The sequence below is a fragment of the Lepidochelys kempii genome, chromosome 1 (genome assembly GCF_965140285.1).
Source record: "Lepidochelys kempii isolate rLepKem1 chromosome 1, rLepKem1.hap1, whole genome shotgun sequence".
NCBI lineage: Eukaryota > Metazoa > Chordata > Testudines > Cheloniidae > Lepidochelys > Lepidochelys kempii.
The window spans coordinates 266783446-266810857 of NC_136380.1; the positions used below are offsets into that span (position 1 = coordinate 266783446).

General features: G+C 42.8%; 1 protein-coding gene across 9 annotated transcripts in view; it reads left to right on the forward strand.

Annotated features, from left to right (window-relative positions):
• Positions 1 to 27412, forward strand: part of ANKS1B (ankyrin repeat and sterile alpha motif domain containing 1B) — a 747009-nt gene that overhangs the window by 97357 nt on the left and 622240 nt on the right. For all 9 annotated transcript variants that reach the window (XM_073327424.2, XM_073327427.2, XM_073327426.2 and 6 more), the window contains exons 2-3: positions 3760 to 3840; positions 15767 to 15923. In XM_073327424.2, coding sequence (XP_073183525.1) covers positions 3760 to 3840; positions 15767 to 15923 — 238 coding nt within the window. The remainder of the gene's footprint in view (positions 1 to 3759; positions 3841 to 15766; positions 15924 to 27412) is intronic.

Here is a 27412-nt window from a genome sequence, read left to right on the forward strand (position 1 = left end):
TTGAGATGAAAACAATTTTTGGTCTGGTTTTTTTCTACATAGCATTGAATTAGAGATACTCCCTCTTTTTTCTATTGAATGGAAACAATTTTTGTTCTTTGATTTGTCTAGAGGCTCAGCCTAAGTACAACCATCAGTGACAAATTAGTGGATATGTCATCTTTAGAAGAAAGGAATTAGCATCTAATAATGTTTCTTTTGTCAATTTTTTAATATGCCAAAATGCCTTTCAATTCTTCCTTCTTCAGGAAGCTGAAATTAACTTTTTAATTGAAGGGTCCAGAGATAAAGGTGACTCTTACAGCTGCAAGTTGCTCTCATGACATATTGAGTAACATTTTCAAAGTGGCTGGAGTTCCTATTATTGGACACACAGTGAGAATCTCTGGGTAAAAAAGTATAGACATAGTGCTTTGTATGTATAATGTTAGAACATAGGAAAATTGAAATACAGCTTTATAATTCTTGAAAGACACCAAGAAATAGATTTTGCTTCGTAATAACTTCCAAGAAGACATTTGAAGTCTGAACCTGCAAGGGGCTGAGTGTCCTCAATTTCTATTGATTTCAGTGGGAGGTGAGGTATTTAGCACTTCATAGAATCAAACTGTCCATAATGTACGGTGCTATTTATATAGAATGGCTATAATATTCTTCTTGGAAAAATACAATTATTTATAATTCTGAACTAACTAATCATTCAGGCACAAGTAGTGAAAAAAGATTGAAATATGGAAATAGGTAATCTCTAGAGAACAAATACAGACCTTAATATAAGAGTATTTTTAAAAAATCTATTAGACACATCTGGCCATTTCTACAGCCATGTCTGGTGACTTTGGTCATAGCAAACTATAGTAAAAGCAGAATTTGTTTTTTTAACTGAATTGCTTCAGACCATTTTCTTTGAAAACACAGCACATAATTCCCTAAGGAAGTAAAGGAAGAATATTGTTTGTCTGTGAAGGCTGAAAATTATGTTCATACTCGGTATGAATCAGGACAGCTGCTTAATTCTCATAATTCCATGCACTGAAAGTTAAAACATTAATTTCTTAAAAGTCCATATTAGATAAAGTAATATAGTACTAAATGCTTCCACAATTTAAAGGGACATATTTTGAAATTTAATCAATTAAAAATGAATTGAAAATACTTTCAGGTGCTGCATTGATTTTTGTAGTTTTACAATCATATTTTCCTACTTTAAAAAAAAGGTTCTTCTTCACGTCGATTCCAATTAGGTGTGCGCGCGCCGCGTGCATGGTTGTCGGATACTTTTTCCCTGAGCAGCTCCCGTCGGGTCAGCCAGGGAGCCCCCTGGAGTGGCACCCTCATAGTGCTCAATATATGACCCTGCCAACCTGACCCCCCTTTGGTTCCTTCTTACCATCCGTGGTGGCTTGGATACCACTCGTCCACAAGGTTCTCCTCAAGAATCCTCCTCAAGGTTCCTCCTCAAGGTTCTCCTCAAGATCCGCAGGGACAAGGCAGAGGTAATTCTGCTTGCTCCAGCGTGGCCGCGCCAACATTGGTATACCACACTTCTGGACATGTCAGGCAGCACCACAATTGCGCTGCCACTCCTTCCCGATCTGATTAGACAGGACCACGGCCACCTGCTTTACCCAGACCTCCAGTCCCTGCACCTCACGGCATGGAAGCATGGTTAAATGCAAGGGAGCTCCAGTGCACGGAATCGGTGAGGGAGATGCTCCTTGGTAGCAGGAAACCTTCCACCAGGGCCACCTACCTGGCCAAATGGAAACGGTTTTCATGCTGTTGTAATCTCAGTCAAGTATCTCCACTCCAGGCATCTATATTGTTCATCCTGGACTACCTCCTACACCTGAAGTGGCAAGGCCTGACCGGATCGTCTATCCAGGTGCACCCTGTGGCCATCTCAGCATTCCACCCTGGAGAGTTGGGCTGTTCAGTCTTGACCAGTCCTATGGTGGGCCATTTCCTTAAGGGCCTGGAATGCTTATACCCTCAGTTTTGCCCACCGGTACCGACTTGGGACCTCAATCTGGTCCTAGGTAGGTGATATTGGAGCCCCATTTGAGCTGCTTGCTACATGTTCCTGTCTGTATCTCTTGTGGAAGGTAGTCTTTCTGGTGGCAATCACATCGGCCAGGAGGGTATTGGAGCCAAAAGCATTAACCTCCAACCTCCCCGTACACAGTCTTCCAAAAGGACAGGTACAACTCAGGCCGCACCTAGCTTTTCTCCCCAAGGTAGTATCCCAATTCCACCTCCGCCAAGACATTTTTCTACCCATTTTCTTCCCCAAGCCTTATGCAAATGCACAGGAGCAGAAGTTTCACTCTTTAGATGTGCGCAGGGCATTAGCATTCTACACTGAGTGCACAAAGTCAAATCAGCTGTTTGTTGCAGTGGTGGACTGGATGAAGGGGCTTCTAGTGTCCTCACAGTGCATCTCTTCCTGGATTATGGATTGTATCCATTCCTGCTATGACCTTGCCAAGGTTTCAGCCCTGGCTATAATGGCCCACTCGACAAGGGCTCAGGCCTCTTCCACCGCTTTCCTGGCCCAGATACCCATCCAAGAGATCTGCAGAGCAGCGACCTGGTCCTTGGTGCATACCTTTGCTACCCACTATGCCATCACACAGCATGCTAGAGATGATGCAGCTCCCAGTAGAGCAGTGCTCCAGTCAGTGATTCCTTAACTTCGATCCCACCCCCGTGGGAGTCACCTAATTGGAATCGATATGAACAATCACTCGAAGAAGAAAAAACGGTTACTCACCTTCTTGTAACTGTTGTTCTTCGAGAGGTGTTGTTCACGTCCATTCCAATACCCACCTTTCTTCCCCTCTGTCGGAGTATCTGGCAAGAAGGAACCAAAGGGGGGTTAGGTCGGCAGGGTCATATATTGAGCGCTACAAGGGCGCCACTCGAGGGGGCTTCCTGACTGACCCGACGGGAGCTGCTAAGGGAAAAAGTTTCTGATGACCGTGCATGCAGTGCGTGCACACCTAATTGGAATGGACGTGAACAACACCTCTCGAAGAACAACAGTTACAAGAAGGTGAATAACCGTCTTTTTTTTTGCCATGTTGTTTTGTGAATAACCGAGGTAATCAACAGGGTAACTGATTGTAAAGGACAAATAATGAAGCTGATGATACAAAAATTACTGTCAAATGCATAATGTTAGCATGCTTAATAAATAGAGAAAATATTTTTCACCGATCTTTCAGTTATATAATCTGAGCAGTTATTTGTCAAAACAAGAAGTACATATAATGGGCAGAATGTGATTTTTAAATTGACAGTATCTCTTTAAAGGAGGTTATTGACAACAACTAATTTCACACTAATATAAAATAGGAGTAATTGAACTGAAGTCAACAAAGTTATACTGGTGAAAAACTGGTGTATATGTAATCACAATGTATCTCAACATATTCAGTAGAGAATTCCAAGTAACAGAACCTTATTGCTGGAAGAAGAGATCTGACTGAAATTACAAAATAGTCATTAATCGTTAAGAATTGCCCTACATGAAGTTCAAGATTGTTATAAGATAAACATACGCAAAATGATTTTTATAAATGACTTTATCATCAATATGTCACTTTCCACATACAAGGCATTTCTAGATAATTTGTGCCCGATAAATTAGCCACTTACATTGCAGGATCTTTACATTCGTATTATAATTTTGCCTATCTTCAAACATTTTGGTTTGCCATTACGAACAGTAATTTTACAATTGTGTTTTATTTGCAGCATCTGGCGAGGCCCAAATATAAACTGCACAGACAGTTCGGGTTACACTGCTTTACACCATGCAGCTTTAAATGGACACAAGTAAGTGCCATGTGCCCAATATTTACGGCCATATTTCTCTGGGTAAATTTATAGCATGTAGCATAACACTGACTTCTTCTTTGAGTATTGTCCCTATGGGTTCCATTTCAGGTGTTCATGTACCCCATGTGACTTTGATCAGAGAATTTTGGTAGCAGTCCCCAGTGTTCCCTCTAATTTTTCCCATGTGTGGAATGAATTTTGTTATGTGCACCAATATGGAGGTGATGTGTGACACATCACCTCCATATTGGTGCACATAACTAAATTCATGTGGTGGGATGGGGCTCAAGCCTGGGGCAGAAGGTTGGGGTGTGGGGGGGCAGAGGGGGAGGGAGAGGGCTCCGGCTCGGGGTGTGGGCTCTGGGGTGAGGCCGTGGATGAGGTACTCAGGACTAGGGCAGAGAGTTGGGGGGTGGGGCGGGTTGCAGGCTCTGGGGTGGGGCCAGGGATGAGGGGTTCAGGGGTGGGGCAAAGGGTTGGGGTGTGGCGGGGGTGAGGGCTCCAGCTGGAGGTGCAGGCTCTGGGGTGGAACTGGAGAATAGGGGTTTGGAGTGCACTGGGGCTCTCTGGGGCTATGGTGGGGAGAAAGGACTCCCCTTAGCTCTCTGTTCCCACAGCAGCACCTGGGCTCGGGGGGAGAAGCACCTCTCCCCCAGCTGCAGCAGGTCCAGGCTTAGCTGAGTTGGGGCCAAGGTAGGGGCGCCTGTCCCCCAGCCGCAGCAGGTTTGGGGCTGAGCTGAGTCAGGGCTGGGGGAGAGGGCAGGGCGTGGCAGTTCTGGGGCTTGCGGGGAGGCATCTCTCCCCACCGCAGCCCTGAGCACCTGCGTGATGCTTAATAAGTAGCTGCTCAGCCGTGCAGCTTAGAGGGAACTTAGGCAGTGCCCATTTGGTCTGCACCTGTACCCTAGCTAGCCTCATGCCCCATATCAAGTGTATATAAGGCAGTGTCAGACGAACTGCCCTCAGTTCCTTCTCAATAGCTTCAGCCTCAGATGGAGCAACTTTCATTGTGCACTTCTTTACAAGTTTGCTTTTAGAGCTAGTTTTTTCCTATAATTTAGTAATTATATATTAGCCTCCTTAGTTTTATTTTTTGTTACTGTTTGCGGGGATTTTTTCCAAGACAACTTCCATCTCCCTCCCATGCCTCCCCTTTTTTGAAGTCACCCCCTCTAACTTGCTGAGGGGTTTCTCCTTCTTCTTTTGAAGGAAATTATTTTCCTTGCTTGGGTTATGCCTGGATCCCAAGGTTTTAAGGATTGCCTAAGTTACCAGGAGTGGGTATTACACCACCAACCAGGGACCTTCAAAGATCCAGTGTGGTTAATGGAGACTTTCTTGAGGCTGAAGGGTTGCTAGTGGCAGAATTCCACAGGGCCTTGACATCACACAGGTCGGACCCGAGAGAGACCTGGGAGGGCAACGTCCAGTCAGTAACATATACTCTAAGGGATCCACCCCCAGGGAAGTCCTCCAAGATGGTTAGACTGACCACTAGACCATGGGAAATCCAGGGGGCAAGTTGGTTGGGCTCGGACATGAGACCACCAGTAAAACAACCAGTTATTTCAAGCAACTGAAATAGGACCTGCAGAATGGGGGGCTGGCCACTACTCCATGGCCGAGTTCACCCCAAGTTAGGAAAGATTCTGTCAATGCCAGCCCAGTAACTTGCTAATCCTGGGGGCAGGCAGAGTACATCAAGACAGATGCCATCTTATGGAATGTGAATACATCCAGGACTGGACTGCAGAAACCCACCTATTGAAAAGGATTCTCCCCAAGTTGATGGTGCCAGTGATGGTCCAGAGGAAGGGAGTTCAAGGACTCTTGGACTCCACCTGTAGTCAGACAGTGGTCAGTGCACCAAGCCTCCTTAGTATGGGATGATGGTACTCATAAAGGTTTGATTCATCTATAGTGTATACATGGCAATGTGAAAGCTTACCGCAACCAATGTTTACAACTGACCGCGGGGACACATACCAAGGTTATAACCGTAGCTCTGGCTGAGAAATTGGCCTACCCTATAATCATAGGCTGGGATTGGGCATTTTTGGCAAGTCATTAACAAACAGGCCCACCGAGTGAACAGGAGTCCAGATTGGTCATTGCAGAACGAACCCCAAAGCCTGGTAAACCTTGGAAAGTTGGAAGACCCGAAGGAGGGCACATCACAAGCAACAAGGTCATAAACCCTGTAGGGAAGTAAGAAAGGAAGAGGTAATCAACTTTTAGGGTAGAAGGTTTGTGGAGGAACAGAGGAGTGATCCTATACTTAGAGAAAAGGAGGCATTAGCGATTAAGTGGGCCATGGATTCCCTCAGGTATTTCCTGCTAGGCAGTCCCTTCTCCTTGATCATTGATCATGTTCCTCTATGCTGGCTCCATACTATGAAAGATCTGAACCTGCATATAATGTGGTGGTGTCTTATGCTACAGTCCAACGGCATCAGGGTGAAACACCAGGTGAGACAGGACCACATTAGAGTCAATTTTTTTTCTGCGGGAAATAGTAGACGGAGGTGACCTGCCTCAAGATTGTCCTTACAACTTGAGGAGTGGGATAGGTGAGCTGGCATGCCTTCACCTATTGAGGAGGAAGCTAACAAGCTCTTCAAAGAAGGAAGCCAATGAGCTCTTCTGGGTCCAGGCAGCACTAACCAGGCACACCTGCAGGGCTTACTTGGCCTTAAAAAAAGGAAAACCTGTCACAGAAAGGGGTGACAACTAGGGGAAGACTCAGAGACTGCTGGTTCTTCTTTGAGTGATTGCTCATGTCCATTCCATTGTAGGTGTGTGTGCTCATCACATGCACTGGCGCTGGAAGTTTTTTCCCTCAGTGGTATCTGTAGCTACCAAAAGGAGGAGGGGTGTTTCAGGATGGACTCTAACCCTGATCAGGACAATAAAAAGCCTGCCAACAAGCTGGGCCCCAAAAGGTGAATGAGAAACTGCCCAAGAGACTGAGCACTCTTTTTTTTCCTTTTTCCTTTCTTTGCTTTGATCCCCTCATCCTTGGGGAAGGGGGAAAGACCTTTATTTTGTCTAGCTTTACTCTTGTATACCCCAAGCAAGGGAAGGACTCTGTGAGTGTCAGAGAAGGGAAGCAATCCAAACTGTGGTCTGGTGGGAACTCAAGGGGTCTCCACCGATCACAGGGACAATTGTAAGACTTCCTAAAGACAGGCACTCTGCTCTGCTCACAGGACTCACTCAGCTACAGCCTCTAGACTTGTTACAAGTATGGGGAGCTGAAGAGTGCCCACAAGTGGTAGCTGGCCAGGAGAAGAATGTCAGGCAGCACTGGAGGAACAGACACAAGGGGCTTTTGCCAAAGGCCCAATGATGGGTCTCGGTGGGTGACTCCATTTTGTTTCTTTGCTCCAGACGCGAGTTTGGTTGGAGAAGAAATTTGGGCTGGACCCCCATAGGTACTATGCATTGTGTGTATCATGTGAAAAAGTTCTGGGGGTGCTCCTGCCCTTATCTGGGGTCTTCCAGAATTAGACCTCTTTGCCGCTGCCTCAGTAGGAAGTGTTGGAAATTTTGTTCAAGAGGGGGCTTGGGTCATCACCCAAAGGGCTAGTCTATACTAGAAGCACTCCATCGGTGCAGCTGCACTACTTACATGTGCCTGGTGAAGACACTCTGTGCTGACAGGAGAGAGCTCTCCTTTGGTATAATTACTCCACCTTCACTAGACGCAGAAGCTATGTTGTCAGGAGAGCCTCTCCCACCGACATAGCAAAGATGTGCACAGTGCTTAGGTTGCTGTAACTTGTCTCTCAGTGGGGTGGCTTTTTCACACCTCTGAGCTACGTAAGTTATATTGATTAAGTGGTAGTGTAGACATGGCCAGACTCTGTTAGAGTTCATTTAGAGGTAATTACAGCTTCCCATTCTGTGGTCAAAGGACTCTCAATCTTTGCTCACCCTACCACTTCTTGATTTACCAAACCTTCATCAAACCTTCTACTACATCTTAGACAACTGACCCTGACATGGGATTTAAGCTTGTTCCTCAGTGCCCTGATGAGACTTCCTTTTGAACCGGTGGATCCCTTCTACACCTCTATAAGAAAACTGCATTCGTAGTGGCTATTATATCTGGTAGGAGAATTAGGAGCTTTAATGACTGACCCTCTCTACACCACCTATTGTAAAGAAAACACCCTCCCTTTTTACCTAAGGTCACTACATAGTTCCACATTAACCAGGTCACTCAGCTGTTGGTTTTCTACCTCAAACCTCACCAAACTAAAGATGAAGCTTCTCTTCATATCCTAAATATCAAAAGAGCATTAGCCCTTTATTTGGAAAGGACTAAACTCTTTCGGGCCTCCCTCAGATTGTTTGTCTCTTTCACACATAGAGTTAGTGGAGCTCCTGTCTTGACTCAGAGACTTTCTAAGTGGTTCTCTCAATATATCCTCTCTTGTTGCAAAGCCACTAATATCCAATCCCCTCCTTGGGTATCAGCCCAAACCACTAGATCACAGTCTATCTCTACAGCCCTATCAAAGAATGTTTCAACTGCAGAAATATGCAAAGCTGCGACATAGGCTTTGGTTCACACCTTTTCTAAATATTATGTTCTAGTTCACACCAGGGCATTTGTTGCCTGTGGTTCTGCAGTTTCCAGATAGTCTTAGATCTGTCTCCGAAGCCCCTACCTCCTAGAGGGTCTGTTTGGGAGTCATCTGAAGTGGAGCACCAGTAGGGGCAATACTTTAAGAAGAGATTACTTACCTGGTACAGTAACTGGAATTCTTTGAGATGTTTGTCCCTATGGATGCTCCACCACCTACCCTCCTTTCCCTCTGCTTCACTGTCTTTGCCTTGTGGACTTCGCAGGAAAGAAATAACTGAGGACAGTTTGTCCGATACTGCCCTATATATCTTTAGTATGGGGTACAAATATAGCAAGGGCACATGTGCAGACTGAATAGACACTCTACCAAAAGTCTCAAATCAAAGGCACATGTGCACCTAAATGGAACACTCATTCTCAAAGAACTCCAGTTAATGTCCAAGGTAAGTAACCTCTCAGTCTTAACATGGGTGAAAACAGTCTAATAAATAGACTTAACAAAAATATTTGCATTAAACTCCTTTCCCAAGTGGCATATTTACAGAAGAATTTCTGAGACTATATGATTGGCATGGAAGAGACAGTATCATGCTCAAACAATTAGAACAGGAAAATGAGAGTCAGAATCAGAGTTCTGGATTCTGTTTTGATTGTTCCACTGTCTCTTGTTTGACTTTGAGCAAATCTCTTAGCCTCTCTGCCTTGATTACCCCATTTTTAAATTGGGGCTATTAATACTGTAATGTCTTTTCATGGTTTGAAGAAGAGTTGGACATCAAGACTGGAGATAAGGGCCTGATTCAAAGCCTATTGAAATTAATGGAAAGACTTGCACTGACTTCAGTGGGCTTTGGATCAGACCTAAATAAAACAACATAGACCCAGAATAATTGTATTCCTAAATCTATTTTATTCACAAATAGTTACACTCTTGGCTGCAGAAAGGTGAATTAAGATAGAAAAGACAGGGTATTTATTATGTGTGATTAATTGTGTTACACAAACCTGCCATTTCTCTAATATTACTTGTAGACTATATTCATCTTACAGCCCATAAGTGCTAATTTTATTTATAAATTTACAGACACAAGAGAAAATAATGCTAAGGTCAGCATTTTGAATCCTCCAAGCTTCACTCCTGGAGCTAGATCCAGAATAGTCAATTACTGTCATTTATCTCCCTGGAATTAGCCCAAAGTAATTAATGTAGTCCACTAAACTCTGTCTTTTTGAAAAAACAGAAACATCATGGGCCTTTTCTTATGATTTATTCCTTGTGCAACTGTGTATTCCCAGTTGTCAGAAGACTAAGGCTTAGCTTGCAAAAACTGCCCAGTTTTTTTAGTTTAGCTGTGAATATTTCAGAAAATATGGGAGTATTGAACACGAACCACCGCTTTGCTACTTTAAAAAGTGAAAATCTGAGCAGAAGCATAAATGTTTCTATGATATCCAGAACCAGCCATAGACTTCAGGCTAATCATAATAACATATTAGCATTCTCGAACATAAGGAGGATACGATGCCTCTTTAGGTCTGTTTACATTATCTATTTAGTTAATGTTTTCATATCTTACACTATTTTTTCTTTAAGAGATTAGGATATTACTTTCAAACACACTCATCGTTAGCCTAATTCTGCTTCCATTGAAGTCAAAGGCAGGTTTAGATAGGATTTTTTAAAAATAGGATTACAGCAAAAATGGCTAGAATTTGAAACTTGAAAGTTGGTATGGACATAAGGCACAATCCTATGGGGTATAAGTACCTCCTGACAGTTGCAGAGCATCCTCAACTCCGACTGACTTAAAAATCAATTCTAAGCATGCTTATTATAATTTGGTAAGAGTTAGGAACACCTAATGAAGCCTCAGTCTCCCCATCACCACTCTGAGAGATCACAGTGCACATTTATCCTGCCCATTTTGACAGGCAAGAGGACAGCTGCTTCCTTGAGTAAAGGGATGAGCAAAGCAGGTGCATCTGCTGGGAAAATGTATATGAGGGAATTTGTAAATATCACACTGGTAAACACAGGTTTTAAAATTGTTCAAAAACAATGTCTGTCTTATCATCGGGGACAGAAAACAAAACAAGAGTACAATTTTTCTGAAGATCCTGTGATTGGGTATTTGCATATTTGTTACATTCAATAGTATTTACCAAATATCCAGCTTTTACTATTCTTTTTAAAAAAGGAAATATCTCTCTGCGTTGTAACAAAAGAGCTGTCAAAATATAAACCTGTTAAAAACACTCTCCAGCCAAACAAAAAACAACCACCTGCAAGTGTGGAAATTAACTCTGCCCCGTTCCCATTCACCTCAATAAATTTGTTTGTGAAATTCACATGTAAATGAAAACAATTTACAGTAAAATTAACAACAGATGATGTCTTTTTTTCCCTTTTAATTTTAAATAGCAAAAGAAATGAAATGACAAAAGGTACATTAAAATGTTAGGGTTGCAAATTAAAATCACAAATAGTCAGAAAATTAAAAAATAGCATTTTCTATAGCAACATTAATTGGCTGTATTGCAGATATATTGCGTTGTCTGTTCCTGCCATTTTCTCGTTAAGCTTGTATGTTATAATAAATATATTACTATTTACTATAAAATATACAGGATGTACAGTGGAGCCCAATCAACATTGTTACTGGAGTCATAATTTTGACATTTTCTGATTGTTTGTGATTTTAAATATGAACCTTTAACATTGCTTTAATGTGGTTATTCACATTTATATAGAACATTTCTGTTAAACTCCTTTAAAGCTATTTTTTAGCTTTAGTCCATGACCTCTGATTCTTGTGTCCTATCAAAACAGCTTTTATCCTATCAGTTTCATGGCATCACAGTACATACTCTTCAAATGAGCTGTTAAAAAGACATCCATTCTTTACATTTTTGATAGATGTCTGTAGTAAGTTAAGGTTACCTTGGCACTCTTTGAAAGAGTAGAAGATCACAAAATGCGGAAGAGATGGCCAGCCCTCTGTGGAGATAGAGGCGGTTAGGGACTATTTAGAAAAGCTGGACGTGCACAAGTCCATGGGGCCGGACGAGTTGCATCCGAGAGTGCTGAAGGAATTGGCGGCTGTGATTGCAGAGCCACTGGCCATTATCTTTGAAAACTCGTGGCGAACCGGGGAAGTCCCGGATGACTGGAAAAAGGCTAATGTAGTGCCAATCTTTAAAAAAGGGAAGAAGGAAGATCCTGGGAACTACAGGCCAGTCAGCCTCACCTCAGTCCCTGGAAAAATCATGGAGCAGGTCCTCAAAGAATCAATCCTGAAGCACTTGCATGAGAGGAAAGTGATCAGGAACAGCCAGCATGGATTCACCAAGGGAAGGTCATGCCTGACTAATCTAATCGCCTTTTATGATGAGATTACTGGTTCTGTGGATGAAGGGAAAGCAGTGGATGTATTGTTTCTTAACTTTAGCAAAGCTTTTGACACGGTCTCCCATAGTATTCTTGTCAGCAAGTTAAGGAAGTATGGGCTGGATGAATGCACCATAAGGTGGGTAGAAAGCTGGCTAAATTGTCGGGCTCAACGGGTAGTGATCAATGGCTCCATGTCTAGTTGGCAGCCGGTATCAAGTGGAGTGCCCCAGGGGTCGGTCCTGGGGCCGGTTTTATTCAATATCTTCATAAATGATCTGGAGGATGGTGTGGATTGCACTCTCAGCAAATTTGCGGATGATACTAAACTGGGAGGAGTGGTAGATACGCTGGAGGGGAGGGATAGGATACAGAAGGACCTAGACCAATTGGAAGATTGGGCCAAAAGGAATCTGATGAGGTTCAATAAGGATAAGTGCAGGGTCCTGCACTTAGGACGGAAGAACCCAATGCACAGCTACAGACTAGGGACCGAATGGCTAGGCAGCAGTTCTGCAGAAAAGGACCTAGGGGTGACAGTGGACGAGAAACTGGATATGAGTCAGCAGTGTGCCCTTGTTGCCAAGAAGGCCAATGGCATTTTGGGATGTATAAGTAGGGGCATAGCGAGCAGATCGAGGGACGTGATCGTTCCCCTCTATTCGACATTGGTGAGGCCTCATCTGGAGTACTGTGTCCAGTTTTGGGCCCCACACTTCAAGAAGGATGTGGATAAATTGGAGAGAGTCCAGCGAAGGGCAACAAAAATGATTAGGGGACTGGAACACATGAGTTATGAGGAGAGGCTGAGGGAGCTGGGATTGTTTAGCCTGCAGAAGAGAAGAATGAGGGGGGATTTGATAGCTGCTTTCAACTACCTGAAAGGGGGTTCCAAAGAGGATGGCTCTAGACTGTTCTCAATGGTAGCAGATGACAGAACGAGGAGTAATGGTCTCAAGTTGCAGTGGGGGAGGTTTAGATTGGATATTAGGAAAAACTTTTTCACTAAGAGGGTGGTGAAACACTGGAATGCGTTACCTAGGGAGGTGGTAGAATCTCCTTCCTTAGAGGTTTTTAAGGTCAGGCTTGACAAAAGCCCTGGCTGGGATGATTTAACTGGGAATTGGTCCTGCTTTGAGCAGGGGGTTGGACTAGATGACCTTCTGGGGTCCCTTCCAACCCTGATATTCTATGATTCTATGATTCTATAACAAACAACCTTGAACATCAAAGACTATTTTAGTAAAAGAAGAAATGTTGGCCAGGACATAGAGGTTATTTACCACCGAATGAATAATGTGCTATGTTTGACCTCATAATCACTGCCCTATCCGTAGTAAACTCAGTGCTTTGTAAAGTGCTGTGGGGTACCTAGAAAGAAAAACGCCTTAAAATCAAATTCAGAACTATTCTAATTATACTTTTTTACCAGCTGATTCTATCACTTCTATCATTGTTCTATTCTGTACCTTTTATATCCCACCAATGATCTTTTTTTACTGCCAGTGTTCATCATTGTGTACTGCAGCCTACTAGTAGTCTAATATGTTATAATACGTTCCTTTAAGATGTCATTTATGGCCATCCAATATTTCTATTGTATGTCCTTATATTCTATTAGTTCTTGGTTATGTTTGTTCTCACTCCCAGGTCTTTTTATTGCTTAGTGTTCAGTTAAAAGTATACTCTTTAGGCAACTTTAACCCCCCTAGACTTCATTAATTTGTATCTGCCCAAACTGCAACTTCTGAGCTACCATGCTCATAAACACTCTAGCTTTCCCTGAATTTTGATTTCATTGTTCTACATCATTTGCTGATTCATCTGATTTGGAGAAAACAAAAGTATAAAATATGTATTTATTTACTACTCCATCTTAGTTGTATTTTGATCAAAATATTTTGTTTATAGAATAAATATTGGATCTAATCCCAATTGCTGCAGTACTCCATTCATTATCTTCTATGTTTTTTAACTTTTTACTAGTACAGTATGCTACCCTTTAAACAACATATTATATTTTCTCAATCAAATGGCTCTCATTCTGAAGCAAACTCCTAAGTTAACTATGCCCATCAGCCACTTGAGACAGTTCAAGGCACATTTTTGTTGAATGTAAAAGTGTTGGCTGCCGAAGAGCCCACATCATGTCAAACCTCTCAGTCATTTGCTTCCACCAGGAAGTAGTTGAACTTATTTCTTGGGTCCACCCCTTTTGGAGCAAAGAAGTAGTGAGGCTAACCTTGCTGCCTGTGGCCTTTTTTCACAGTTTGGCCTACTCAGTGGTAGGTAAAGCCCAGCATAAGATGTCACTCAAGTCCCAAGTGCAATGGTCCATTGAACTGCACAGCCTTTATTTGGCCTCCTTGTGCCAGATTTGTCATGTCTTCTTCTGAAGGCAGCAGTGCTCTTTCAGTGGCAAGATATGAGTGCGTCTCAGTCACTGGTAGGCTTTCTCCCTCCTTCGTCCAGTCTCTCTGACAGTATGCCATTGTTCTTATTGCAGTGTTTGGGACAGATTTAGGGACCACCGCTATTTCCTCAGGGTTTACGTTTGCCTGTATTTTTAGTCAAGGCCTAAGTTCTTAAGGTATTAAATAATGTTTTTTGCAGTCTGCTTTGAAAGTACTCCTAAGGTTTTTGGTACCTGCCAGCGCTTAAAGAGCCACTGTTTGCTTGCCAAGAACTGCCTCTACTAGCTGATGGGTTTAGTTAACTTATTAATTATTCAGGGCTGTAAGAAGATCATTCCATGAGAAGACAAATTTACAGGTAGGACACAACTGATTTATTTTTTAGCATACTTGCTAACTGTAGCTCATACCTTACTATCATTTTTTAAGCAGAACTCCCTGTTGAAATCAATATGGAATTTTGCTTAAAAATCAGTGGCTTAATATAGCCCCTTCTATTTAATCTCTTATTATAAAGTATGGTAAATCCCTACAAATTACAATTTAAAAATGGGTTTCAGAGTAGCATCCGTGTTAGTCTGTATCCACAAGTGCCACAAGTACTCCTTTTCTTTTTAATTTAAAAATGCTACCAGGAACCAGAGTAACAGCCATGTTAGTCTGTATCCGCAAAAAGAACGGGAGTACTTGTGGCACCTTAGAGACTAGCAAATTTATTAGAGCAAAAGCTTGTGCTCTAATAAATTTGTTAGTCTCTAAGGTGCCACAAGTACTCCTGTTCTTTTAAGAGGAACCAGATATAGATGAAAAAATAATAAAGTTGTTTTGTTCCTCATTGATCTTGGGAGATGGAGAGTAAGAAGCCAAAAATGAAAACAGGATTTGCATTGAGATTAGTAAACACCTAAGTGTGGTATCGTTAGATGATCTCTTGCTATGAGACTCTGTGGAGGCAATGTCATGAAGAAGAAAAAGGGGTTACTTACCAACCATAACGCTTGTACTCTACATAAACTGCTTTCCACACTGACCCTCCTTCTTCCGCTGTGCTTCAGAGCTCAACTCATAGCAATACTTCTGAAGGGGAAGAGGAACTAGGGAGTGGGATTCTTATAGCTTCATTCTGTGGAATGTAAGTCTGAAGGGACATGCATGTGCTCTCTTACTGCCAGCTACTGTTTAAAAAGGTTCTGTGACTATGTGGATAGGCTCATGTGTCTTACAATGTGTCTCTGTGGAGGCAATGCGTTAAAAGAATCAGCATTACTGTCAGTACGTAATTTCTTTATTCAGTCAATAAAATAAAGAACAAACATGAAATTCAGTCACATATACCATTTTGGGCTATGTTTTGTGGTCTGTATTCAGTTCTTAGACAAATTAATTTCAGTAAGTTTGCATGAATGACTGTGGGATTTGGCTTATCTGTTATTAAGAATAAACAATTTGACAATGTGTACAAACTTCATAAAACAAGCTGTCCTCTCAATTTTTAGCTTTTTTTCCTCCTTCCCCCCTGTTTTCCAGGGATATAGTTCTCAAATTACTTCAGTATGAAGCATCAACTAATGTGGCAGATAACAAAGGTTATTTTCCTATACACTTGGCTGCTTGGAAAGGAGATGTAGATATTGTGAAGATTCTCATCCATCATGGGCCATCACACTCCAGAGTGAATGAACAGGTGAAGTGATTAAAAATCTTTGTTTATGTCATCAGAAAATAAAACTAAGTATTGTTTAGGCTTGACAGAGTTACAGCCAGATTCAGCAAAATATGTCTGTTTTCCATGCAATTTAATGCTCTAGAAATTTATTTTTGGGTTTGGTAAAGTCTTCCATGTTGCATGCGCAGAATATATTTTCTGCTGAATTGGGCATAGGCACTAAAAAAACTATATTTAAGGAAGATTGAGACATTGCTATTTGTTTCTAGAGTTCTTTTGAAGGCAAAACTTTAGCTTTCACAGTACCCTCATTGTACAATCAAGTACAATAAGCAACATACTCACTTTTAACATATTCACTTCCTTAAAAAACTCTTATGCAGTAAATTACAAAATTTTCCTATCTATCTGGAATATTTGGAATGTAACATAAGACAAATTTATTGTGCAAACATATACTATAAACAAACATGGTATGCATATATCTGAGTAACAGGGGCTAAATTATCCATCCTTTCTGCTGTATGGCAAATGCTGGCAAAAAAGAAATTATAGTAGGTAGGGGGCAGGGTCTATTCAACAGGCTATTGACTGATGATATGGCTACTGTAAGACCCTCTGTGGCTGTTATGCATGTTTTATAATAGTTGTACTTGTGGGATTAGTGGCCAGACAGCAGCCGATCCTTGAGCAGAGCCCATGTCAACTGACCCCCAGGCTCAGGTATTTTCCTAACCCCACCAGAGCTGTAAATTAGTCTGTGTAATGGCACTACCTGGTCAGGAAACCTCTCGGTGCCTTGCAGTGTAACAGATTCTCTAGACTTCCAACCTGCTCTGAGGATGGTTCCTGTTCCTGCCCCAGCCTTGCCTAGGCCCCATTTCAGCCTTGTACATGCCCTGTTCTGATCTTGCTCCAGATCTGTTATACACCCGCTCCAGCCTGCATCTGCCTCCTCACCCCCAGACCCTTGGACTCTGACCATCCATATTTGAACATAAGAATATAAGAACGGCCATACTGAGTCAGACCAAAGGTCCATCAATCCCAATATCCTGTCCTCTGACAGTGGCCAATGGCAGGTGCCCCAAAGGGAATGAACAGACAGATTATCATCAGGTGATCCATGCCCCATCACCCAATCCCAGCTTCTGGCAAACAGAGGTTAGGGACACCATTCCTGCCCGTCCTGGATAATAGCCATTGATGGACCTATCTTCCATGAATCTATCTAGCTCCCTTTTGAACCCTGTTATATTATTGGCCTTCACAACACCCTCTGGCAAGGAGTTCCAAGGGTTGGCAGTGCGTTGCATGAAAAAATACTTTCTTGTGTTTGTTTTAAACCTGCTACCTATTAATTTCATTTGGTGGCCCCTTGTTCTTATATTGTGAGAAGGAGTAAATAACACTTCCTTATTTACTTTCTCTATACCACTCATGATTTTATAGACCTCTATCATATCCCCCCATAGTCGCCTCTTTTCCAAGCTGAAAAGTCCCAGTCTTATTAATCTCTCCTCATACGGAAGCTGTTCTATACCCCTAATCATTTTTGTTGCCCTTTTCTGAACCTTTTCCAATTCCAATGTATCTTTTTTAGATGGGGCTACCAGGCAGTATTCAAGGTGTGGGTGTACCATGGATTTACATAGAGGCAATATGATATTTTCTGTCTTATTATCTATCCCATTTGACTTTTGGCATGTAGCTGGACTTCAGCTACAATACTCATTTGACTTTGTCTATGGACTCTGATTTCAGTTTTGACCCCAACCTATGCCTGAACCCAGGTGCCAGCACTGCCCTTATCCCAATCCTGAACCTCTGCTCCATCCACAATGCCTGACTACCTGGAACCAGCACCTGACAAGGATGAGAACAGTTGAGTTACAGGATTATCACATTGTCAATGTGATGCACTCTTCTGCAGTTAAGTGCTGCCTCTGTGCAAGAAAGAAGCAAGGCAACCACTATGGCGATACCTGGCCACCACCTTGAAGAGACTTCTCAGGCTTCCTTGTAGCTCCTGGGTTCTTTGTCAGCACACTTGGAGAAGTAGGGCTGGTTGGAAAAGATGTTGTTGTTTTTTCATGAAAAAATTAGAAAGAAATGGAAACTTTTCATTTCCATTAGAATTTTTTTATTTTTTTTTTATTTTTTAAGAAAAACATTCAAAATGAACTAAATGAAAATATTCGGTTTGCTTCAAACGGAAAAATTGCATGTCTTTTTGAAGGGAGGGAGAGTTCCCTCCTTTTCTGAATGAAATAAAAATTGCATTTAATTTATTATTAAATTTTTCATTACAAAAATCAAACCAAATGAAAATTTTTCATGATAAAAATTTTGACCAGCTGTACTCTAAATCTGAAGAAAAAGCACATTTTCTGCTTCCTGAAGTAATGATTTGCCAGGAGCTGCTGCCAGTGCACATAGGAATAATGAACAGTTACTGGCCTTACTGAGGCTGTGCAGGTCCCTGCCAAAGGGCAAACCATCCCTGTTAGCCTACACAAAGACAGAAAGAACTCACTTGCAAGAGACGAGGCCCTGAAAGAACAGATGAGTCAGAAGATGAGGTAAGGGTTGTCAGCCCCTTTCAGTCTATGTCCCTACCCACACAGTCATTAGGTGCAGTAATAAATGCTTCATGAAGGCTTATACTTCTAAAAAAATCTTTTTTCTATCCTCCAAAGGAGTCTGGCTAAGACCTTCCTGGAAAACTTCCGTAACTTTATCCAGACAATTATTTGCCTCAGCCCCTAAGACTAAATCCATGAGTATAAGTGCCAGGCTTTGGCACTTCCTGAGTCTTGTTGTTTTGTTGCCTCCCCAGTTACCTCCTCAGGAAGGTGAGGTGTCAGATTAAGCTTGAGGTGCAGCCTGCTGATTTAGCAAGGAATCTCAAACAAACACTGGGAAAATGGTCTGAGGAATGTCTGAACCTATGAGACTTGGAAGGCCAGAGGAGAAACTGGATCCTTCAGAGCCACCCTTTTCCTGGGGGTGGAAAAGCAAGAAAGAGCTTGCCCTGTGCCTGAAATTTTATGTAGACAGCATTTACCTTCATGGATGACAAACAAGATTGTTCAGAAGATGTAGATGTCACAATGCCTGGAGTGACTCACAGTTAAGAATGACAAACTCAGGACCGACTGTCAGAAAATAGGACAGATAGTCCAAAGTGGTGGTATAGTCTATCGTTAGATTTCACCAAGCTGGTAACAAAAGTGTACTCCTGTATCACTATATTAGTTTTATCCTGGAGTCACAGACAGTCCCATTAAGCATTCCAGCCCCCTTTTACCACCCAGAAACCAGGCAGTCCAGAAATTAACAATCTCTCCCAGGATCCAGTATTTTATAGATCTTGCTCATAGCAAGACAAGCTGAAAACAGTTTGGCAGGTGTTCCCAGCATAGCATGTGTCTATAGATTTCCCATTGTGGGACATTCAATGACCCACTCTTTGAGGTTAAAACAAGGAGGAGTCCTTGTGGCACCTTAGAGACTACTCTGAAATCTTTGAGGTTAACCTTCTACTTCCCATGCATATACATGTAATCCAGTTATACTGATTTACATAAGGTAATTGCCAGCCATTCATTATAACAGAGATAGATAAGTGAAAACAATACAAACTGAAATTGTGGAAAAGCAGCATCACTTGCCCCATAACCTCAGCCATGCGGAACGCAATGCCATCCACAGCCTCAGAAACAACTCTGACATCATAATCAAAAAGGCTGACAAAGGAGGTGCTGTTGTCATCATGAATAGGTCGGAATATGAACAAGAGGCTGCTCGGCAGCTCTCCAACACGAGTTTCTACAAGCCATTACCCTATGATCCCACTGAGAGTTACCAAAAGCAACTACAGCATTTGCTCAAGAAACTTCCTGAAAAAGCACAAGATCAAATCCGCACAGACACACCCCTGGAACCCCGACCTGGGATATTCTATCTACTACCCAAGATCCATAAACCTGGAAATCCTGGGCGCCCCATCATCTCAGGCATTGGCACCCTGACAGCAGGATTGTCTGGCTATGTAGACTCCCTCCTCAGGCCCTACGCTACCAGCACTCCCAGCTACCTTCGAGACACCACTGACTTCCTGAGGAAACTTCAATCCATCGGTGATCTTCCTGATAACACCATCCTGGCCACTATGGATGTAGAAGCCCTCTACACCAACATTCCACACAAAGATGGACTACAAGCCGTCAAGAACACTATCCCCGATAATGTCACGGCTAACCTGGTGGCTGAACTTTGTGACTTTGTCCTTACCCATAACTATTTCACATTTGGGGACAATGTATACCTTCAGATCAGCGGCACTGCTATGGGTACCCGCATGGCCCCACAGTATGCCAACATTTTTATGGCTGATTTAGAACAACGCTTCCTCAGCTCTCGTCCCCTAAAGCCCCTACTCTACTTGCGCTATATTGATGACATCTTCATCATCTGGACCCATGGAAAAGAAGCCCTTCAGGAATTCCACCATGATTTCAACAATTTCCATCCCACCACCAACCTCAGCCTGGTCCAGTCCACACAAGAGATCCACTTCCTGGACACTACAGTGCTAATAAACAATGGCCACATAAACACCACCCTATACCGTAAACCTACTGACCGCTATTCCTACCTGCATGCCTCCAGCTTTCACCCTGACCACACCACACGATCCATCGTCTACAGCCAAGCTCTGCGATACAACCGCATTTGCTCCAACCCCTCAGACAGAGACAAACACCTACAAGATCTCTGTCAAGCTTTCTTACAACTACAATACCCACCTGCAGAAGTAAAGAAACAGATTGATAGAGCCAGAAGAGTTCCCAGAAGTTACCTACTACAGGACAGGCCTAACAAAGAAAATAACAGAACGCCACTAGCCGTCACCTTCAGCCCCCAACTAAAACCCCTCCAACGCATTATTAAGGATCTACAACCTATCCTAAAGGATGACCCAACACTCTCACAAGTCTTGGGAGACAGGCCAGTCCTTGCCTACAGACAGCCCCGCAACCTGAAGCAAATACTCACCAACAACCACATACCACACAACAGAACCACTAACCCAGGAACTTATCCTTGCAACAAAGCCCGTTGCCAATTGTGCCCACATATCTATTCAGGGGACACCATCACAGGGCCTAATAACATCAGCCACACTATCAGAGGCTCGTTCACCTGCACATCCACCAATGTGATCTATGCCATCATGTGCCAGCAATGCCCCTCTGCCATGTACATTGGTCAAACTGGACAGTCTCTACGTAAAAGAATAAATGGACACAAATCAGATGTCAAGAATTATAACATTCATAAACCAGTCGGAGAACACTTCAATCTCTCTGGTCACGCAATCACAGACATGAAGGTCGCTATCTTAAAACAAAAAAACTTCAAAACCAGACTCCAGCGAGAAACTGCTGAATTGGAATTCATTTGCAAATTGGATACTATTAATTTAGGCTTAAATAGAGACTGGGAGTGGCTAAGTCATTATGCAAGGTAGCCTGTTTCCTCTTGTTTTTTCCTACCCCCCCCCCCCCCAGATGTTCTGGTTTAACTTGGATTTAAACCTGGAGAATGGTCAGTTTAGATGAGCTATTACCAGCAGGAGAGTGAGTTTGTGTGTGTATGGGGGTGGGGGGGATGTGAGAAAACCTTGATCTATGCAGGAAATAGCCCGACTTGATTATGTAAAGAGTTGTCACTTTGGATGGGCTAGCACCAGCAGGAGAGTGAATTTGTGTGGGGGGGTGGAGGGTGAGAAAACCTGGATTTGTGCTGGAAATGGCCCACCTGTTGATCACTTTAGATAAGCTATTACCAGCAGGACAGTGGGGTGGGAGGAGGTATTGTTTCATGATTTCTGTGTGTATATAAAGTCTGCTGCAGTTTCCACGGTAAACATCTGATGAAGTGAGCTGTAGCTCACGAAAGCTCATGCTCAAATAAATTGGTTAGTCTCTAAGGTGCCACAAGTACTCCTTTTCTTTTTGCGAATACAGACTAACACGGCTGTTCCTCTGAATACAGGCAATATTCATTAGTTTCATGCAGAGTATACACATCTTTGATCTTAAGGTTAATTAAAAGAAAAGGAGTACTTGTGGCACCTTAGAGACTAACAAATTTATTTGAGCATAAGCTTTCGTGAGCTACAGCTCACTTCATTGGATGCATTCAGTACAGGTTACAGACAGATGAAAACAATACCATCAATACATTTTCCTTGATTTCTTATCAACATCAGTGAATGATGCCTACCAACTCAATTAACATCTCTTTGATATCCACTAACAAGTGAATGGATACAATTAACACTTCTTTGTGGGCTAGCTATCAGTGCCACAGTAGCTTCCTCAGGAATTTATAGAAATACGAGTTTCAGAGTAACAGCCCTGTTAGTCTGTATTCGCAAAAAGAAAAGGAGTACTTGTGGCACCTTAGAGACTAACCAATTTATTAGAGCATAAGCTTTCGTGAGCTACAGCTCACTTCATCAGATGCATATCGTGGAAACTGCAGCAGACTTTATATATACACAGAGAATATGAACCAATACCTCCTCCCACCCCACTGTCCTGCTGGTAATAGCTTATCTAAAGTGATCATCAGGTGGGCCATTTCCAGCACAAATCCAGGTTTTCTCACCCTCCACCCCCCCACACAAATTCACTCTCCTGCTGGTGATAGCCCATCCAAAGTGACAACTCTTTACACAATAAGAAAAGGAGTACTTGTGGCACCTTAGAGACTAACCAATTTATTAGAGCATAAGCTTTCGTGAGCTACAATGTGCATGACAATCAAGTTGGGCTATTTCCTGCACAAATCCAGGTTTTCTCACATTCCCCCCACCCCCATACACACACAAACTCACTCTCCTGCTGGTAATAGCTCATCCAAACTGACCACTCTTCAAGTTTAAATCCAAGTTAAACCAGAACATCGGGGGGGGGGGGGGTAGGAAAAAACAAGAGGAAACAGGCTACCTTGCATAATAACTTAGCCACTCCAAGTCTCTATTTAAGCCTAAATTAATAGTATCCAATTTGCAAATGAATTCCAATTCAGCAGTTTCTCGCTGGAGTCTGGATTTGAAGTTTTTTTGTTTTAAGATAGCGACCTTCATGTCTGTGATTGCGTGACCAGAGAGATTGAAGTGTTCTCCGACTGGTTTATGAATGTTATAATTCTTGACATCTGATTTGTGTCCATTTATTCTTTTACGTAGAGACTGTCCAGTTTGACCAATGTACATGGCAGAGGGGCATTGCTGGCACATGATGGCATATATCACATTGGTGGATGTGCAGGTGAACGAGCCTCTGATAGTGTGGCTGATGTTATTAGGCCCTGTGATGGTGTCCCCTGAATAGATATGTGGGCACAATTGGCAACGGGCTTTGTTGCAAGGATAAGTTCCTGGGTTAGTGGTTCTGTTGTGTGGTATGTGGTTGTTGGTGAGTACTTGCTTCAGATTGCGGGGCTGTCTGTAGGCAAGGACTGGCCTGTCTCCCAAGATTTGTGAGAGTGTTGGGTCATCCTTTAGGATAGGTTGTAGATCCTTAATAATGCGTTGGAGGGGTTTTAGTTGGGGGCTGAAGTTGATGGCTAGTGGCGTTCTGTTATTTTCTTTGTTAGGCCTGTCCTGTAGTAGGTAACTTCTGGGATCTCTTCTGGCTCTATCAATCTGTTTCTTTACTTCTGCAGGTGGGTATTGTAGTTGTAAGAAAGCTTGACAGAGATCTTGTAGGTGTTTGTCTCTGTCTGAGGGGTTGGAGCAAATGCGGTTGTATCGCAGAGCTTGGCTGTAGACGATGGATCGTGTGGTGTGGTCAGGGTGAAAGCTGGAGGCATACAGGTAGGAATAGCGGTCAGTAGGTTTCCGGTATAGGGTGGTGTTTATGTGACCATTGTTTATTAGCACTGTAGTGTCCAGGAAGTGGATCTCTTGTGTGGACTGGACCAGGCTGAGGTTGATGGTGGGATGGAAATTGTTGAAATCATGGTGGAATTCCTCAAGGGCTTCTTTTCCATGGGTCCAGATGATGAAGATGTCATCAATATAGCGCAAGTAGAGTAGGGGCTTTAGGGGACGAGAGCTGAGGAAGAACACTTCAATCTCTCTGGTCACGCAATCACAGACATGAAGGTCGCTATCTTAAAACAAAAAAACTTCAAATCCAGACTCCAGCGAGAAACTGCTGAATTGGAATTCATTTGCAAATTGGATACTATTAATTTAGGCTTAAATAGAGACTTGGAGTGGCTAAGTCATTATGCAAGGTAGCCTGTTTCCTCTTGTTTTTTCCTACCCCCCCCCCCCGATGTTCTGGTTTAACTTGGATTTAAACTTGAAGAGTGGTCAGTTTGGATGAGCTATTACCAGCAGGAGAGTGAGTTTGTGTGTGTATGGGGGTGGGGGGAATGTGAGAAAACCTGGATTTGTGCAGGAAATAGCCCAACTTGATTGTCATGCACATTGTGTAAAGAGTTGTCACTTTGGATGGGCTATCACCAGAAGGAGAGTGAATTTGTGTGGGGGGGTGGAGGGTGAGAAAACCTGGATTTGTGCTGGAAATGGCCCACCTGATGATCACTTTAGATAAGCTATTACCAGCAGGACAGTGGGGTGGGAGGAGGTATTGGTTCATATTCTCTGTGTATATATAACGTCTGCTGCAGTTTCCATGATATGCATCTGATGAAGTGAGCTGTAGCTCACGAAAGCTTATGCTCTAATAAATTGGTTAGTCTCTAAGGTGCCACAAGTACTCCTTTTCTTTTTACAGAAATACGGTGATTTGACCTGTCAAGTGGATTTTGTAGTCCTGCACTGGTCAAAGATAGCTGATTTAATCTTGGATTCCAACGTCTCCTTCAAGGATTCCTCAGATAGAATGGTGGTGGAAGTTACCAGAAAGATTTTTTTTATCAAAGTCCCATTCAATTCTTAGCTCCTAATGATTCTTCCTACGTATTCAGATCTTCCATCTACTGGTTGTCTGAGATAAAGCAGAATCTAGAATTTTGTGCCACTAACCCTAAAAATGATGTGAAATCTCTCAAAGATTTTGCTTGAAATTAATAGTTTAAATCAAATCAAACACCCTGCTCTTCTTCTGACAGCTAATGCATTAAGCTCGTTCCTAATGGCATGACAAACCCTATAGGTGGGGGAGACCTTTCCTTCTGGAATCATGGTCCTCAAAGCATCCACTTTTGGGGCAAAATACTGAATTGTATCCTCTCAGAAAACAAGGTGTCCCTCCCATGTTATAAAAGTCCAATCTTCTGGATTTTACACAAAGGGTTACTACGGTGGACGTGTTGTCCCTTGACTTTAGCAAAGCTTTTGACACGGTCTCCCACAGTATTCTTGCCAGCAAGTTAAAGAAGTATGAGCTGGATGAATGGACTATAAGGTGGATAGAAAGTTGGCTAGATTGTCGGGCTCAACGGGTAGTGATCAATGGCTCCATGTCTAGTTGGCAGCCGGTATCAAGCGGAGTGCCCCAAGGGTCGGTCCTGGGGCCGGTTTTGTTCAATATCTTCATAAATGATCTGGAGGATGGTGTGGATTGCATCCTCAGGAAGTTTGCAGATGACACTAAACTGGGAGGAGAGGTAGATACGCTGGAGGATAGGGATAGGATACAGAGGGACCTAGACAAATTAGAGGACTGGGCCAAAAGAAATCTGATGAGGTTCAACAAGGACAAGTGCAGAGTGCTGCACTTAGGACGGAAGAATCCAATCCACCGCTACAGACTAGGGACCGAATGGCTTGGCAGCAGTTCGGCAGAAAAGGACCTAGGGGTTACAGTGGATGAGAAGCTGGATATGAGTCATCAGTGTGCCCTTGTTGCCAAGACGGCCAATGGCATTTTGGGATGTATATGTAGGGGCATTGCCAGCAGATCGAGGGACGTGATCGTTCCCCTCTATTCGACATTGGTGAGGCCTCATCTGGAGTATTGTGTCCAGTTTTGGGCCCCACACTACAAGAAGGATGTGGAAAAATTGGAAACAGTCCAGCGGAGGGTAACAAAAATGATTAGGGGACTGGAACACATAGCTGTTTTCAACTACCTGAAAGGGGGTTCCATTAGGATGGATCTAGATTGTTCTCAGTGGTAGCTGATGACAGAACAAGGAGTAATGGTCTCAAGTTGCAGTGGGGGAGGTTTAGGTTGGATATCAGGAAAAAACTTTTTCACTAGGAAGGTGGTGAAACACTGGAATGCGTTACGTAGGGAGGTGGTGGAATCTCCTTCCTTAGAAGTTTTTAAGGTCAGGCTTGACAAAGCCCTGGCTGGGATGATTTAATTGGGGATTGGTCCTGCTTTGAGCAGGGGGTTGGACTAGATGACCTCCTGAGGTCCCTTCCAACCCTGATATTCTATGATTCTATGATTCTATGATACTTTTCTATCCCTGAACAAGTGACTTATCCAGTATTGATATCTTGTCTCTTAGTGCAGTAAATGACATGGTAGAGGATGGTACAGTGGCCAATTCCCCTCTTGTGTCTAATATTCTGAAACATTCACTTATTGAGACTCCCATTTGGTCCTTAGTTTCTCCCTCTTGTGGTAGAGAAACTAAGTAAACCATCATTTTAAGCCATTCAGTGCAACAGACCAACATCTTTTTACCTTGGAAGTGGTGTTTGTAGAGCCATTGAAATAAACATATTATGTGAATTACTATAGTGCCTCTGGACCCTGATCAGGATTTTGCTAGACACTAAGAAGACACACTCCAGATGAAAAAAATCTTACAATCTAATTAGAAACAACTTCAGCTATGAAGGTTGTGGAAACTGTGGCCTTATCTTGCCATCCACCATAGTTAACTTTTCACAGGCATAAGGTATTAGTTAAGGCTTACTCCAGTTTTCTTCCCTCAGTTTTCTCCCCTTTTATTTGACATTTCCTTTCCAAATTTCTGATTCTGCCTCCAGGCAAAGATAAAATGTGGCACAACTAAGATTTGAGAAGCACCCTTAAGTTTTACTTAACCAGGAATGAATACTTCCATAGAGTGGACTGACTGATCTTTTACTAGCTGTCTAAAGAGGGAGAGAGGGTGTAAAGCTATTTCACAGCCAGCTGGATCAGATCCAGTTTTCAAGAAGCCTGTGCAGCAGCTGAGACCCTGTGCCAGATCAGAATTTGGGCCCATTCCACTTGGGTTGTTGCCATCTCCTGCACAAAAAGAGGAGAAATGATAGTTGATGAGCTGTGCAAAGCAGCAACTGGGCATTATCTCTATACCTTTACTAAGCACTACCAGCATTTTCTCACATCAGTCAGAGTGCTTAGAGCTGTGCTTCCATCTCTTTCAGGATGGAATGGGAATGGAAACTCAGTCTTCCTATTCTGTGTCCCTCCCCTTTCCCTGTGCCCTCTGCTCAGATTAATTTTAGGTGTCCTGGCTGGCCCTCCCCGAGGGTTTGTGGTATGCTGCTA